Genomic DNA, 17,665 nt, shown 5'->3' on the forward strand with positions numbered 1-17,665 from the left:
TTAGACACTAAATAGGAAAACATGTTTCATGGAAGAAGTTGAACTCAAATAGGCATGTATATAATCTTTACCTTCTCTAGAAAAAAAAAAAAAAAGTGTTTACAGTCGTTAATGTTTTGATTTCCATTTTGATTTATTGGATGCAACTGAGAATTGAAGTAAGTTGAATGTTTGGTATGTTGATTTAATAGTTTGTTTGTACCTATTTGTTTGTGTGGAATAGGAATATCCCTACCTATAAAAAAAAAAAAAAAAAAAAAGGTCCACGTGAAGGAAGGAACGTCTAGAAGAAAAGAAGTTTGACATAGTATGTTATGTATGTATGTATAGGATGACTTATTTATTAATGAGAAACGAGAAAATTGAATAAAATGAAAAGTCTAAACTTGTCAATGGTCATAGTGGGGAATTCCATTTCTATTTGGTCGTTGCAAATTGAGAGCCGCCACCAAATTCAGAGCTCAATAAATGGACGGTACCTTCATTTCAATCTTTCTCATCAACAAATACTCTCTCTCTCTCTCTCTCTCTCTCTCTCTCTCTCTCTCTCTCTCTCTTCATTTCATTTCTCTCTCTCATTTGTCTTTCTTCTTGTACGATCCACTTGATCAAAATAAATTGTTACCATCATTCTAATTCCAAACTATGGACGTGAGTTAATTGCTTTAATCTTTAGTACTTGTTTTGAGCTTAATTATTATTAATATTAATTTTGGTTTTGATATTGAATACTTACTTACTTACTTACTTAATTGGCATGTTGTTCAGGCTGCTAACAACCGTAATTGTGCAAATGCTTCAAATCCTTACCATCAATGCACACAAGCTTGCTCCCAAAAAGGAACAAAGCCACACCACACTGCTACTACTACTAATGCCCGAAAGACTATTACTACTACTGCTTCTAATGGCCGAAGAAGCAACAACATAGCAACAACAACAACAAATGGTGAAAGACAATCAACAGTAGTTGCAGGTTGTGCTAAAGCATCTAATCCTTATCATAAGTGTGATGCCAATTGCAACAAAACTTCTTCATCCAATTCAGGTCAGTTCCTTCCTCCTCCTCCCTCTCTCTCTCTCTCTCTCTCTGCCTGCTGCTATTTAACTTCATTACTATGTTATTATAAATCTTCTTGTATAACAATTGATTTAATCAAAGGTTTCTCATGATCATTCTTATCATCCAATCTATTTTTACAAAAACAAATATACATCATTTTTTTAAAATTAAAAATTTCAAATTCCACTATTATATTTGATCTAATGTTTTCGTCTATAATTATGTCATGTTAACAACCACTTCTAATTTAAAATAAAGCAGCACATGATAAAGTTTGGTATATGATCAGGATATCATTCAACCTTTTGTGTTCATACACTATATAATATATACATATAGCCATTTTGTTTGACCATTTCATCATTAATGTGCTCTTGCAGTCAGTCATGGTGTCATTACATTCATACTGTCATGTCACATAATTTGTAAATACTGCTACTATATTAATTAATTATGTTTGTAAATATAAAGTCAATCAATGTCCATTAGAATTCTATCAATTTTTTTTACAGTTTGTCTGTATTATAATTGCAGGTGCCACTCCTCATTCCAAGATTGATCATAGGCAAAAAAGGCCAGGTTCTAAGCCAGTACCTCCTGTTCTTAACAGTGTTCCAGCAACAAATAATATCTCCAATGCTTCATCTACAAAACAAAATTATTCTGAGAACAAAAAGAAGATAGACCAAAAAAACAATGTGATCATTCCTTCTTCTGGACCAATTTCTGGTCAATTACACATCCCAGATGTTGAGGTACAACACCTCTCTTTTCATATATTTTTTTTAATAAAGTGTGACTCTTTGGGCCAATATAAAAAGGAGTATAAAACATATATTTAGACAAGTGTTTCATTTTGACAGGCTAAAGACAAAGTTAAGGATGGCGTTACTGAGGCCGTCTCCAATCAGAAAGAAACAAATAAAGAGGACAAAATTACTTCTTCTGATGAAATTGTTGCAGTCACCAATTCTGATGAAACTAGTAAAGGTGGTTCCAAAGATTTTAGTTTCTCGGGCACTCCCCTTCCCGGTCACAAGAAAGACGTAGATTCTAGCAGTGAAGATGAAGCAGATAGTGTGAGTGTGATATCTGAATCCCGTATTTCAATTGGAAAGTACAATGTCAAAGAAAGTTTTGGTAACATCCTGCAAACAATACTTGATAAGTATGGGGATATAGGTGCAAGCTGTGATTTGGAATCAGTTGTAATGCGTTCCTATTACATGGAATGTGTATGTTTTGTGGTCCAAGAATTACAATCTTCTTCTGATTCAATAAGTAAGTCTAAAGTGAATGAATTGTTGGATATTGTTAAGGATGTTGAATCCGCTCATCTTCGTGTAGCATGGCTGCGTAACGCACTTGATGAAATAGTTGAAAATATTGAACTGATTAATCAGCAGCAGGATATGGAGAATGAAAAGGCAAACTATGATCGTGAAATCGAATCATTGAAAGAACAGCTAGAATTGAATTTGGAAACATTGGCTCAGAAAGAACAAGAGGTTGCTGAAATTAATACAAGAATTCCTGAAATCAGAGATCGTTTGAGCAAGCTTGAGCAGCTCGTGTCTTCTGCATTAGTCGATTGTCAAACCACGCTACCTATCAAGAGCAAGATAGATCAACTATTATAATAATAATAATAATAATAATAATCAAACTTGCTTTTATTCTTTCTTTTTTTGAGGTTTACAACTGCTTATCTAATAGGTTACTCAATAAAATTTGATGCAAGAAACATGAACTTCTATTTTGTTAATTTAATTTCACTTATACCAATAGTATAATATTTTGTTCATAATGTTGCCATCATTTGTAGGAGCCGGAAACTTTCTATCTCTGTATACACGTTTGATCGGTTTTATAACTTTTATATATGATTTGTATAATTGGTAGACATTCTAGATGAATTCATGTATTGAAAGTTTTTCTATATACATTTATTTAGAAAAATAATGAATAACATGTCATTTATTGGACTTTTTTGCATAGCAACTAGCAAGTGTCATGACCCATCATAGCCAAGTTTACGGTAATTGCTCTTGTTGTCTTCTGATTGCTCCAAATATATTTTTCGGTAGTGTAACTAAACCATACTTAAAAGTTATTTTCTGATAATATATAAAATCTTATAAAAAAAAATATCTTTTGATATTGTATTTTTGGCTTGCTTACATAAACAATGCAGTGCGGAGAAGAGTGACCAACCAAATTTATTCAGCATAAAAATCCATTAATGAAGCCCAAAGTATGCCAAAAAAAAGAAAGACTAAAACATACACAAACTATTATCTTATATAATTAAATTATCAAATAAATGAATACTTTGCAATACAAATATACAATACATTACAAAGTATTCACTTTGTAAGCACTCTGAATTCTAAAATCTTTTTATCTTATATATTGAGACACCATATTTTCACTCTAAATTTTTATTAAAAAAGTTGGTATCTATCAATTTTTGTAAAAATATTTTCCATTGGACTTTTGTTGAGCAATTCTTTGTTGTATAACTTTTAATGTGTTGGTCCATTAGTTAAACTAATTTAGGATTAATATGAAAGACAATTTTAGAGAGTATGTGAGCATATAATGGGTCTAAATAGCAGTTTTCAATTAATAATGTATAAAGATCGGTCAATGGGCCCAAGTCATGTTAAAACTCGGTTTAAAAAAAAATGGAAGACTTGGTTACCGTTTGTCCTAACTTATTTTAAATTTTTTTACTCAATAAAAGATAAGTTAAGCCAAACAAATTTTCAAGAAGTTCTTGATAGAAAAAGTTGCTTAATTTTTATGAGTAAAATACATAGATAAAAGACTTTTGGAGCTAAAAAAAAAATTACCAAACATCTTTAGCTTTTTTTTTTCTTTCTAAAATCTCTTATTTTCACCTTTAACTTTCTGATAGCTTCTAAGACCTAAAAAAATTCAGGTCAAACGGTACCTTAAACATATACATGCACTACTTCTACTGGTTAAATATATTTTTAATCCCTATATTTTGCTCTAGAGTTAAAAATAGTTCCTATAATTTTTTAAACAACACTTAAAAAAAACAGAAAAAATATTTATTTTGCAAAGGCAAAAGAAGACATCTTAAACAATATAGTATGACACAGTTATAAAGATATAAAAATTAGGGTCAATTAATTGTTGAACTCATTCATAACTAAAGAATTACTACAATTTTTTAGAGATGCATCTTTTGATTAGATATCAATCTTGAAGAGGAAGATATTATTTATTTACTCCTAACATAGTATACATATATTTTGAAGGAAGTATTAGAAATATGAGTTTGGGTTCTCTCCATTTATTATCCCTCCATTTATTATCCATTTGGAGAGAGATAGACACATTAAAAATTAGTGGGACCCATTAAAAGTGGGTCCCACTAATTTGTGGACTCCACTAATTTTTTCTTGTGTCTATCTTTCTCTAAATGGAGAGATAATAAATGGAGGGAACCTGAACTCTGGAAGTATATGAACTCTAAAAATATATTAAGAAATGCTTCTTCACGATTGACACTTTCACTTTCAAACCAACCAGTCAAATATGAGGCCTAGGAAAAGTATGAACGCTTAAAATAAATTCACCGTTATTTGTTGTGAGTTGGGATCCTCTCCATTTTCTATTCTTTCCATTTCTTCCATTACCAAAGTTTTTAAATATTTTTGGGGTGTATAAATGATATTTGGACCCACTTAATGTCACACTTTTGCATTTATATTCCCAAAACTATATAATAATGGAGGAAATGGAAATAATTAGAAATGGAGAGGATCCTAACTCATTTGTTGTAAAGCATTTTTTTTTTAAAAAAAAAACTTGGTATCCGGACTTATGACCGACTAATCCAAGGGAACCAATCTCATTGTCCACTTGCGGGGCCCCCGTTTAAAGCCAGTGTGTTTTTGCTATGTATGGACTTAGTCCACCGAAATTGACACAAAAAAAAAATCAAACCTGAGACTTTAAGAGGAGCATACTCCAAAAACCCAAGCCAACACTTCTAATGGGTTTGTTGTAAAACATGTTAGCATTGTGGATGAATAATCTTTTGTGCATCATAACACTGATTTTGTTAAAAAACAAATCACTCTGAATGTTTAGCTGCTCTCTAGTGAAATTTGATTTTGTTTATATAGAAATTGAGTAGTTAATGATGAGCTCTTCTTAAAGAAATTGTTCGAAAGAATAAGAATTCAAATCATAATAAAAAAAATTATTTGATCATATTTTACTTACATTGTAGTAGAATTCTAAATTATTAGATGATTATTAAAAAAAAAAATTATTTTTTATTAATTCTACTAAAATTAATTTTTACTCCTTCCGTTCTAAAATAATTGTCACAATTTGATCACGTGCACTATTGATATAAGCTACTTTGACAATGTTTTTTTACTAATGTATAAAGATAAATATTAGCATATGAGATCTTGTTAGATTTGTCTCGATTAATACTATCAAAATATCAATTTTTCATAATTTTTAATAATACACAACTAAAAATATTCATGATCAAAATTATGCATCTACAAATATACACGATAAAATGTGACAATTATTTTGAGAAGCCAGATACACTATTGTTGAGGCAAGCATTGTTTGGAGTTTGGAATATAGACATGTGACCCTCTCTTTGATAAAAGAGAGAAATGAATACACATGGCCATCCTCCTGATCCACTCACTGCATTAGTATAGTTGGCATTTTCCTTTCTTTGAACACTGGCCCTCTCTCTACACTTTCACCATTCTGGAGTACTACTTTTTGCAACTTTTTAGCTGTGTTTGATTTGAACAAAGACGAGTCCTACCTTTTCGAAAAGAGTGAAACTCTCTTTCTCTTTTGTAGCAACTAGTTACCATCTTTTTACTAAAGAGTTTCAGGCCACCCTCTAATGGAATGGAATGGGCCACACCTTCCTTTTTGCTCGCTCCAATGCCATGACACCATAGTCCCTTTCCTTGCCATCATCCTTCATTAACGGTAAAAAGAAAAGTAGGGGGAAAACGATTGGAAATAATTACTAAATAAATAACTTAAGAATGTTAAAGGAATCCGACATAAATTTTGTACATTCAATTATCCTTAAAACTTATGTTAGCAAGACCCTAACTTTAAATTTTAAGCTATGATGATATTAAAATTTGAAAAAACCATCAATAAGAACCTAATTTTAGATTGAGTAGTGTTACCCACACAAACATTTCTTTTTTAACACCCACTCTTTTACTATAATATATTGGATAAACTCAATGGGAGTGCTACCACCTTCGATAAAGAGAAATGATATTGGAACACAATAAATAAGAGTGTTATATGGTATTAATCTATCATTACAATTTCAAGAGCCTTATTTACTCATTCCACATTTAAGAGACCAAACTCCACAGTTGAATGAGATGATTCAATTCCCGGTCATAAGTACGTAATACTAATATAAAATTAAAAAATTGTCAATAAAATAACAGTTATGTTGGTTGCATTGCTAATTAACACTGGCTGCGCAGGAAGTAGCAACATGAAAGTAGATTGTAAACCATAATAATACTAAAATAAAATTAATTTGAAATATAAATAGATGAAATGTGGTCATGAGCTAATATAGCACGCACATGCACACCTCATCTCAAACAAACAAAACAACCGAAATAATAAATAAATAAAAATAGTAGTAACTAACTTACAAAAGAAATTAATTAAGAGTTCAACATAGTGATACCGATCGATACACATAAAATTATGATTAATATGCAAACAAACACATGACATGAGTGAGTTGAATATCAATATGCATGCATGATTTCTAGTATATATACTAGTTGGTGGGATTGCTTCTGAAGGACCCCAACGCCTTGATAGCCGCCGCTCTGAGAATATACTGATGGTATGCAGCTGCCGCAGCTGCTCCCACGAACGGTCCAACCCAGAAGATCCACTGCAACATAATAAATCATATATATATGCATGTAATTGTTATATATAGTATTACACATTAATTACATAATAATTAATTTTCAAGACAAATAATTTAATTAATTAATTAATTAATACTGGGTAGCTACATACATGGTCATCCCAAACTTTGGCATTGTTGAAGATAACAGCAGCACCAAAGCTCCTTGCAGGATTGATTCCGGTACCGGTAATTGGTATAGTTGCGAGATGAACCATGAAAACAGCAAAACCAATTGGCAAAGGAGCCAAAACAGGGACATGTGAGTCACGTGCGCTTCTCTTTGGGTCAGTAGCAGAGAAAACGGTGTAAACAAGCACAAAAGTACCGATTATTTCAGCACCGAGAGCAGAGCCCTTGGAGTAACCAGAAGCAACGGAGTTAGCACCGCCGCCAAGGTGGTTGTAAGGGTGTTTCATGAAAGCTTTGACCAACCCAACACCAGAAATAGCACCCAAACACTGTGCTACCATGTATAAAACAGCTCTTATGAGAGACACTTTACGAGCCAAGAAAAGGCCGAATGTGACTGCAGGGTTGATGTGGCCACCGGAGATACCGGCGGTGCAGTAGACAAGGACAAAGATCATACCACCGAAGGACCATGCTATGCCTAGAAGGCCAACACCGTCGCATGGTCCAGTTTGTTTTTGGTGACCAATGACGGTTGCGACAGTGACGTAGAGGAAGAGGAGTGTTGCTATGAACTCGGCAATGAGTGCTCTGTAGAAAGACCAGAGCTTGATTTCAGCGAAGTCGAGAAGGGGTGCTGGTGGTGGGTCAACATAGTCTTTCCCCCCATGATGAGGTTGATGACCTTCTTCGCTCACTTCTTTCGACATTTTTGTTTCTGTGTTGTGGTTGGAATATTGGACAGTGTTGAATGTGGGAGAGAGAGGGTTTTTATGGAGGGGAAAAGGAAGGGGAAATGTAAGGAACAGTTGTTTGTGTTGAGTTGAGTGTACATGTGGATAAGCCAAGGGTAACTTTGGAAATTTATATTAATTATCTGTTTTTTTTAAATGATATTAATTATCTGTTTGTTTTTTTTATTATTTATTGCAATAAAAGTAAAAACAGTTGGAATGGAAAGAGAGAGAGAGGCTATGTTATTGTTATTGTTAGGGTTGAAGAACAGAACAGAACAGAGGGGTGAGCATGTGAGAGCTAGCTAGCTAGCTAATGATCTAACCACCTCAGAGGTAGGCCCACCATGTCAGCCTGCCAACTATTTCACCTATTTCACCTCAGAGCTAGCTAGCTAGCTAATGATCTAACCACCTCAGAGGTATAACAACAACAACTTACAACGGTCGTTTCTTTTCAATTTCTCTATTTTTTTTTAACTTCTCTTTACTACAAATTTCTTTTTCCTCTTTTTTGTGTGCATGGTATTATTCTCACTACAAGTTTTAAATCGTATATTCAGTCTTTCTCTATCTTTTCTTGGGGAATGCCGCAACAAAAGAAGCTCCTATGTCAAAAGTACGATGATTCATTGGTTTTTTAACAAACACGTTATGGTGGATATGTTCGGTATCATGGTGGGTATGATAAACATGTTTAATGTCATCAATAAATGTCGAAAAATGATTGGGAAGTCATATGAGTAGTAAGTAACTAGTAAATGTTCATATTATGATGTCGTGCGTTACGTTTGCGTTGGGTAAGTCGTTTGTTGACTTGAGTCGTATCTTCGTGGGATGTTCCGTCGCTGAGCCCTGCTCGACGGTCCAAGAGGAGGATTTCCTTAGGCCATAAACCCAATCCAGAACATTAATGATGGATTCAAGTCACTTTGGCAACAACAATAAGTTGACTTATAATTTATAAGCTTCTATGACTAAAAAAGACATGTTTCATAATATTCATTTTTTTTTTCAAGAGTGTATCATTTATTTTACGAGTTTATATCATATTTTTTAAACGTTGTTTCAATTAGTTTTATTTATAAGTTTATAGTTGAATATAAGAGAAAATTTATTTTTTAAATACATCTTATTTAAATACGCCTTACTTGAGTTGAGTGATTAATATATCTAAATTTATATTATTCTATATTTCTCAAAAATTCTTTTATATAAAAATTCTAGGTAGTACTGGCATCTATGAAACCTTGATACGTGACACGATACCGATACGATACGACACCGATACGACAATACCGGAAAATTTTCAAAATTCCCGATATGATACGTTCGAGATACGTTATTTAAAAATTAAATTTAAAATTAAATATATAAATGCACAATATATAAACATAACTAAAATCGATAATAATAAAAATTAGTATTCAAATTACTCAAAATAAGAAAGCAAGTGACAATTACATATATTAAGTAAGTACTACCAAAAAAGGGATGAGATGAGTAGCTTGACTATTTAAGCTGGTTGAACTAAAGGTTAAGGAATTTGAGTTACAGAGTTCAAGTCATGGCAAGGAGAAAAACTAATAAAGATATAGTTGGTAACATCATACTCTAACATTCAATACTTAAGAGAAAATACGAATTGTATCAGTCTTCTCTCCTACGTTTCTATCATCAAAGAGCATTAATTGCCCAATACTTTTTCGATCGATACTCGTATCAGAGAAGTATCCGACAAGTATTGGTTATATTTTATTTTAAAAAATAATATTAATTGCCGATATTTCTTTGATACGATACTTCTCCGATACGTGTATCGAAAAATATCGGATGAGTATCGATATCGAGTACATATCAAACACGATACTTTATCATTTTTGGAATATCGGGAGTTCGCATACCAGCATTTTCCAACAATATATCGTCATATACACTACTAATCAAAATTTCTAATCATAAATTATTTTCTTCGAAGTTAATACTCCAGTTGGTTGGTTGGTTATGACTTTACAGTATGGTAAAAGACCCGGAAAAGCGGAAAACCATTTGAGCTTTCATGAAACGAATGGTTCGTCAAAGTTTCCGTTGAGTAAAGAGATGATGGGGTCGTTTTCTTCTGGTCAGTGTGCTTTCATCATCTCACCTCCAACGAAAGTGATCTCCCCCCTCCCTCTCTCTCTCTCTCTCTGATTTGGTTTTGGAGTTTGGCCTATATTGGCTGACATGGCATATATTGCCACTCACGTAGGAGTAGGACAACTCCTTTTAAGAAGCAATATACTCTTCCCCTCCAAATGAACCTATATAGTACTCCTTCCGTTAGAAAATAATTGTCACATTTAATTATGCACACTTGTCGATGTTTAATGATCATTAATATTTTTAATTGTGTATTTTTAAAAATTATGAAAAATTGATATTTTGATATAACTCATCGAAATAAATTTAACAAGATCTTATATTTTTATATATTAGTAAAAAACTAAGATCAAAGCTATTTTTAAAGAATGATATCTTTTGTATCATTAATTCTAAATGATGAAAATAGATTAAAGAAAGAATATTTGAAAGAGATAATCATAAAATGAGTTGCAACTCTGAAGTACTGACAAATAATGCGTATATACATGCATGCTCAGGGACGGAGCCCTTCATGGGTTGGGCGGTGCCATGGCCCGCCACATAATTTTTAATTTTTTTTTCATAGGTATACTATTTAGCGATGATTATAACTCCCGCTAAATAGTCTATGTAGTTTGTTACTTTTCGGTTTGCTGGGGTTTCAAACCAGGCGATCTAGAATTCTTTAACAGGTTTTCAGTTTGCGGGGGTTTCAAACCCCCGCTATTTGGACGACCCAAAATTCTCCATTCTGTATTAATAATTCAAATATCCTCCTTAATTTAATTTTTTATGCATCCCTTTTAATGTTTTATTGTTTAATAATTTATAGATTTTTTAAAATGTGTAATTTATTTTGTCGAAGTATTCAAGTATATTATTTTGGAGAAAAAAGTACTCAAATTTTTATTTAAAATAGAGTTTGTGTATAAAAATTTATGTTTGATCAATCTTTTGTTAAAAAAATTTAAATTTTTGTTGGAGAGATTCATATAATATTATAAACATAAATACAAGAACTAATTAAAAAGTATGAATTTTACACATAAATTGACATAAAATATATTTCATAATATGTTTTTAAAATTTATTTATTAAAAATGGTAATGGTCTACCTTTTGATTATTTTTGAGATATCCATATTAGACAAACCCTCAATATGATATATCTTTTTTTTAGTAATTTTTTTTCATATTCGATTTATATTTGTAGCGGCCCGCCCCAATTTTTCGGGCTAGCTCCGCCACTGTGCATGCTGATTGTTTTAAAAATTTAACTATTGAACTTTGAGTTTTTTTTTAATGATCTAACGGTAAAAGTAAAATCTTTGATATTTATATAAAAAATATTTCAAAAAATCATACCACTATGATATCAGTGGGTTAGTGAAATTTTTGAATCTGAGTCTTATTTGATTTTTTATAGTTTTTTATTTTGAAGTTCATAACTATCTGATGATCCAACCCAATCCCATTTGTTTTGGTTGAAATGGATGGAATTGAGGAGATTTATCCAACCCATATACATCCGTAAATATATCCCATATCATTTACCGTAAATTAATTATTACATAAATGAATATTACTTTAATTTATATATTGATGTCAAAATCGTTAGTTATTTTTTTTTAAAAAAATCAATATTTTTTTTAAAAAGAATTGTTAGTTTTTATTTTATATAAATAATCTTGGTCTCGTTAGTACAAGATATACAAATATAATTACATCATACCACATTTCGTTCACCATATATATGACCAGTGACAGGGATCATATCAATCAAATTCCCCTATATAACTTGGATGAACACATGTAGATGTATACGAAGGATGGCCAATAATATGTGTATGAAATAGTTTGTTCCAATAACATTTTTGTTCTAATAGTATCTAGACCAACGAATTAAACATCACCCCTAACACACTAACAATATTATAACAGTAATCAGTTTCAAAAACAACATTAAAGCACCAATTCGAGCCTCCAATATGCTTGTGATTATAATAATAATAATTAAAAAGAAAATCAACATTATTAATGACTATTGGTAAGCACTTTGTTCCAGTTTTAGGTTGCGATTGAAGTTCCTCCAATGCCTAAACCAACACCAACTAAGTCTACCACAACTCTAACTGAAAAAAATACTATAAGATGTCATCTTAGTCTTTGTTTAGCTTTCCTCAGTGAGTACTGCATAACGTGTTAAGTTTGGGAGTTGCTTGGAATCAGCATTCGTTGTTTTGCTTGGTCTGTTTGTATCTGTTTGTACTGTTAAGCAGGTTAGCAGCTGGATTGGGTTTCTGGTGTATCAGGTTCACGGGTTGTATGGTAGTCGGGTGGTGTGGGATATATATATATATATTATGACCAAAACTAACAAAAAAAAAAAAAAACTATATCTGGATTAATCAAAGGTGGCTTGAATTGTGTATATTTCAAATGGAAATTTTTTAGGTCCTCATAAGTATCGCACATGACCTATAACTTAAGACAAAATTTTAAGGATACATTTGCTCCCCTCCCAAATGATTTATTTAAAACCACACTACATATTCACCCCTTCCCCGTCCCATATGGATAAGTAAATCTGGATGGAAGCAGTTTTTAAGAATCATTGGAGGAAGAAGTTCCTCAAAATTTTACAAGGAAATATTTCACTAAGCCTTAGGATTACATTACTGTAACACGGGACATCCAGCCCAACTTAAAAGGAAGTCTATTGATAATCTAAAAAATCTCACCAGTAATACGGATTGAAAAAATGTTGATGAGTTGAAGACTTGCAATTCGCAGTCACCGATACAATTCAATATGGGGGGAACCATGAATGTGATGGTTTTGTTTGCTTGTACCCTCTTTCTGTCACTTTGCTTTAAATATATATATATACACTTTGCTTTGAGTCAAATCCAATAATAGGATAAAGCAAGCAAGTTGTTATTTATGATGAAATTGTGAAACGATCCCGTGTACCTGCAAGGAAGAAGAGTACACTCAAATCAAATATAGTGAATTGTTTGTTAGGAGCACTATGAAAACATAAAACAGCAACAGCATCTTACAATGTTGTTTTCGGGTTTGGTCCAATAAAAGCCTTGAATAGCAATCACAGCCAAGTTTGAAGACACAAGGACAAATATACTCAAAGAGTGCTTCCCCATCCACTCCAACACACTTGTTAAACGCCTGTGGCCGTAAACATCTACCTGCAGTGTGGAACACGTATCATTATATACTCTATAGAACATGGTTAAATTGGGTTAGTTACTAAGAAAACATAGTTTCTATTGTCACAGTACTCACCAGAACATATAAAGCCATAAATGTTAGACCAGAAGCTGCAGAACTAAGCAGCATATAACTAATTGTGTACAGAGATTTATTTAGAGGAATTCCTGAAAATAAAAAAGGTACAAGTTAAAAAATAAATACAATTTTTGTTCTGCATCCATGAATATAGAAAGAAGTTGATTTGCTATTCAAACAGCAATGATTATGAAGAGAAAATGCTCAAATCATAATCATTATCCGTTAGTACCATAGCAGGTACTCAACAGACAGAATTATACACATGCAGACGGTTTACATTTACAACACACACCTATTAAGGCCAGGAACCCTCCGAGGGTCAAAAATGAAACTGAAAAACCAAGCCAGTGATTTAGGCGCCCTTTGTGGTCCTACAATATTACAGAAAAGTACAGGTCAGCTGAGTCGGTTCTACCGCATAGTAAAAAATCAAAGGATGCAGTGCCAATATAAGTTACAGAGGGAGGTGTACTGCTAAACCATGGAGTTAAACTTTTAAATTAAAGAATTCATAAAATGGAAAATGAAAAAAAATATATATATATATTTACAGGCATACAAGGCTCGGTCAACTCGAAACATGATCTCACCTCTAAATGGGCAAGAACATGACCGTATTGGAGTCCAATTATACATGAAACTGCAGCTGTTATGGAGCTGAAAATGATTATAAATTGTCTTCTGTCAGTACGGATCAACATAACTTGAATACTAATATATAGAGCATACAATCATCATATAATTTTCTGTTAAATTAATACAGTATTCATTTCTCAAATATCTATAGAGAATAAAAAAGGTGTAAACAGGGGGGAATAGTAAATTCAACAAAAATATGCAATTTTATAAGTAGAAAACAAACCTTTTACAGTAGATAATACTAATAAAATGGGAACTAAAATATCATAGAAGGAATGAATGCATGAAATGACCGCACATCACAGCATTATGCAAAATAGATAAAAAAAAAACTAACATGAGGTCAATCAGGTAAGACTGGTCCAAAAAATAAGGACCTCTGGTAAATTATCAACTAAAACTTTAAAAGCACATCACAACCCAGTATTTCCAAAAGTAAAAAGCTATTAGAAAGAAGCATGCAAAACTAACTGAAGTTAGAGTTACTTGAGTATGAGGGTTGAACCTGTCCCAAAAAAGGCCCCCTCAGAGAGTTTAGTGAAGTTATTTTTATCCTAAATCCAACAAGGAGCAATCAGGTTTGAGTTAGAACAACTTCACTATGACCTTGTTATATTGTCGAAATAACCAGTAATGAAAGCTCAAAGGAGAATTCTTAAAGGTACATCTAAGCATCACACACAGTCTGATTGCATTTAACCAGCATGCTATTAGGTCTATATTTACTTGTATAAGCATATAATTTCATGAGATCACGGTGATGGAAATACAAGTGTAAAGTGATAAAGTTCCATATTAATTAATAGTGAGTTAAGTGGTGGCAATATAACTCATTCTCAAGGTTTTGGGTCAAAATGTGTGATGTCAAGCCCTCTATTCTGATCTGATACTTAAGCATATTGATAAAGATCCCCCCTCTTTGGACTCCCTCTCAATCCATATTTATCCCAATGTCCGTCCAGCTTGCGTTTGTCAAGACTTAACAAGATTGGAGGGAAACTCTACAAGTAGTCTAGCTAGTTACCTTAAAATGCCTTCTGGTTCAAAAGGAGCGTGACACCATGACGGTGAAGTATCTGAAACTTGACCAGTGCTAGACATATTGCACTCCTGGAAGATATTGACAAGTCAAAATATGTCGTAAACCATTCAGCAAAGAAATGGGGTTCATTTATAAGATACCTTAAGATTTCTGAAAACAGGCTTTTGATATAGATGATCAAAACCAAGAATATAGCGATCAATCATTCCAGCAGAATTACAGGCAGGTCCAAGATCACCTCTCACTGAACAATTCACCTGATATTGAGTTGACAAGATTGCAACAGTTATGATTTATGAATTAATATTTTGAATTTCATGAGCAGAATAGTTAGTTTGAAAGAAATGAAATTATAAAGAAGAATGAGCAGGTAAACATTTTGGCAAATAATAGTATGCATTGGATAAGTATTTATCCAATGAGTGAAATTTGATATGAATTGAAATAATTGAAGGCGTAAGTAGGGAGTGAAGTGTATGTAGTCTGACAGTCTCACACACCATGTAAAGATGGTCGGCAGCAATTGGAGGCAGAGAAGAAGTAGAGGATGATACATTGAACTGCCAATCTGGAACATATAGACCATACAGCAATCCTGAGTAAATGGCCAACAATATTGCTGCTACAAACCTGCATGAAAAAGTATGTGTGAAAATGAAAAGGGTTGTGAAGAGATGAAATTGAAATGAAATGAAATGAATGTTACCTACCAATGGGAGTAATAAGTTGTGAAGAAGAAAGCGGTATGTTTGGATGTGAAATAAGTTGGAAGCCAGATCTCACATAAAGCAGCAAGAATGTATCCAATAGAAATCCTCTGTAAAATGCCAAAGCATCGAATGGTTTGGATGTCAACACCATAAGTGAAGGAAGTTATCCCATGAAAATAACCGCCTTGAAGAAGAATGCCAAGAATAAAGAGTTGCAGTGCTCTAACAAAGGCTTTGGATGTAGCTTGTGTTCTTCTATGTGGCCTTCTCTGACATATTTGATAAATAATAATATATAATAAACAAGGTTAAGAAAATGAATGAATGAATGAATGAATGAATGAATGAATGAATACATACTATGAAACTAAACTAGTACATATATACCTTATAAAGAAGTGAGAGTGAAATTCCAACAAGAAAGAGAAAGAAAGGCATGACGAAATCAGCAAGGTGAAGGCCATTCCAGGGGGAATGAGAAATGATTGGGAAGATGGAGCCACCATAATCAACCAATATCATAAGCTGAAAACAATAAATATGTAATTGTAAGTCAAGAGAAGAAGAAGAAGAAGCGTTGACTAGACTAGAGAGAAAGAGTGAGAGATAGATAATTACAAAAACAGAGAGGCCACGGAAGACATCAACGGATGCTACTCGGTGGGATCGGTTAAATTGAATTGGTGGTGGTGGTACTGCTGCTGCCTCCTCCTCCACCTCCGAATTACTATTCACCAGAAGAAGTGGTTCTGGATCCGCCATTCTTCTTCTACTTCTACTTCACCAGCTGCTTGCTGAGTTGTGTTGTTTCCTCTCTCTCTCGCTCACTGTATGGACACTGGAATTTCATTCTTCATCTTCTATCTAGTAAATACGTAAATGAATCCGATTTGGATTTAGACAAACAAAACAAAGAAAGGTGGTCGTACTTTACCAATACTCCAAACTCCATCTGCTTTCCACTTTCCACCAAGCTTTTTTATTTATTTATTTATTTATTATTTAATTTTAAATTTCTAGGATTTGGATTGGTTGTTGGCGAGTAAGAAAAGAAGATGAGAAGACGGCACGAAATGAAAAGAAAGAAAGAAAGAAAGAGAGAATATGCTGCTTTCTTGTCTTTCGCAACTTCATTCTCTCCCTTTGGGATCGCCGCCAACCAACCTCAATTAATTAATGCTATACTAACCTTTAATTAAACAATTGTGCATCCTCATCCAATTTTACCCTCTATGGCATACTCAACCAATTTAATCTCTCATTTATTTATGCATTTTTTTTAGGGTCATGTTAACTTGTGTTCTAAGGGCACATGTTAAGCTACCTAAAAATAAAAATATATAGTATTTAATGATACAAAGAATTTAATGTTTAGAGAATTGAATACAACACAAGTTCAATAAATATTTTCCACATTTATCTTTTTAACATGTGCCTTAAAGGCACAAGTTAACATTCTCTTTTTTTTTTTTAAGTATGGAAAATGGTCAAATAGGTCATTCAAAATGGGACGGAGGAAGCATCTTTTATTTCTTTTTTTAATATGCTTAATAAGTGCTCGGGGGCACTGTTTAGCATGACCTTTATTATATAATCACTCTGTCCCAAAATATAAGAAAAAATTGGTCAATAAAAATGAATGTCCAAATCGTTAAACAAATGCATCAAGTTTATTTGACTTACTTTTGTTTATATTTTGAAAAGAAGAAAATATACTGACATGTACGGTAATTAACAGCACAACTTAATTATCCAGTCATTAGTATAACTCACTAATTAATGGACCCACTTTTAATGGGTCACACTAATCTTCACTTGTTTCTCTTTCTCTAAATGAAGAACATTGAAGGAGTAATAAACAATGAAGCACATACACTAATGTCTTCAATCCCTCATTGATCAATATTGTTATTTCTACACATCTTTAACTCTT

General features: G+C 32.7%; 2 protein-coding genes across 5 annotated transcripts; one reads left to right on the plus strand and one right to left on the minus strand.

Moving 5' to 3' along the window:
• The first annotated feature begins 403 nt into the window (after positions 1–403).
• Positions 404–3,048, plus strand: LOC123897142. The gene is made up of 4 exons (XM_045947653.1): positions 404–651; positions 769–1,048; positions 1,598–1,818; positions 1,927–3,048. The coding sequence occupies exons 1-4, from the start codon at positions 646–648 to the stop codon at positions 2,701–2,703; spliced, it is 1,284 nt and encodes a 427-aa protein (XP_045803609.1). The 5' UTR covers positions 404–645; the 3' UTR covers positions 2,704–3,048.
• A 3,584-nt stretch (positions 3,049–6,632) lies between these two features.
• On the minus strand, positions 6,633–16,925 carry LOC123897143 (heparan-alpha-glucosaminide N-acetyltransferase-like). Of its 4 annotated transcripts, XM_045947657.1 has the most exons (13): positions 16,351–16,864; positions 16,120–16,257; positions 15,733–16,001; positions 15,523–15,652; positions 15,163–15,279; positions 15,005–15,090; positions 13,932–13,998; positions 13,634–13,712; positions 13,336–13,427; positions 13,095–13,238; position 12,885; positions 7,157–7,875; positions 6,633–7,025 (listed from the first exon to the last, which is right to left on the minus strand). In XM_045947657.1, the coding sequence occupies exons 1-13, from the start codon at positions 16,492–16,494 to the stop codon at positions 6,906–6,908; spliced, it is 2,106 nt and encodes a 701-aa protein (XP_045803613.1). In that variant the 5' UTR covers positions 16,495–16,864; the 3' UTR covers positions 6,633–6,905. The 4 variants fall into 4 exon arrangements, with proteins under 4 accessions (XP_045803613.1, XP_045803612.1, XP_045803610.1 ...); XM_045947656.1 differs by lacking the exons at positions 6,633–7,025; positions 7,157–7,875 and having other exon boundaries at positions 12,457–13,005; positions 16,351–16,559; positions 16,667–16,915; XM_045947654.1 differs by lacking the exons at positions 6,633–7,025; positions 7,157–7,875 and having other exon boundaries at positions 12,457–13,005; positions 16,351–16,559; positions 16,662–16,894.
• Between the last annotated feature and the right edge of the window lie 740 nt (positions 16,926–17,665).

Source organism: Trifolium pratense, linkage group LG7 (assembly GCF_020283565.1).
Source record: "Trifolium pratense cultivar HEN17-A07 linkage group LG7, ARS_RC_1.1, whole genome shotgun sequence".
In the NCBI taxonomy this organism is placed as follows: domain Eukaryota; kingdom Viridiplantae; phylum Streptophyta; class Magnoliopsida; order Fabales; family Fabaceae; genus Trifolium; species Trifolium pratense.

Coding starts and splice junctions, on each gene's coding strand:
- LOC123897142 (XM_045947653.1), top strand. Junction 1,049..1,597: donor AACTTCTTCATCCAATTCAG/GTCAGTTCCTTC, acceptor TTATAATTGCAG/GTGCCACTCCTCATTCCAAG. Junction 1,819..1,926: donor TACACATCCCAGATGTTGAG/GTACAACACCTC, acceptor TCATTTTGACAG/GCTAAAGACAAAGTTAAGGA.
- LOC123897143 (XM_045947657.1), bottom strand. CDS start 16,494: ATGGCGGATCCAGAACCACTTCTTCTGGTGAATAGTAATTCGGAGGTG. Junction 16,258..16,350: donor TCCGTGGCCTCTCTGTTTTT/GTAATTATCTAT, acceptor TATTGTTTTCAG/CTTATGATATTGGTTGATTA. Junction 13,713..13,931: donor ATGTTCTTGCCCATTTAGAG/GTGAGATCATGT, acceptor GTAATATTGTAG/GACCACAAAGGGCGCCTAAA.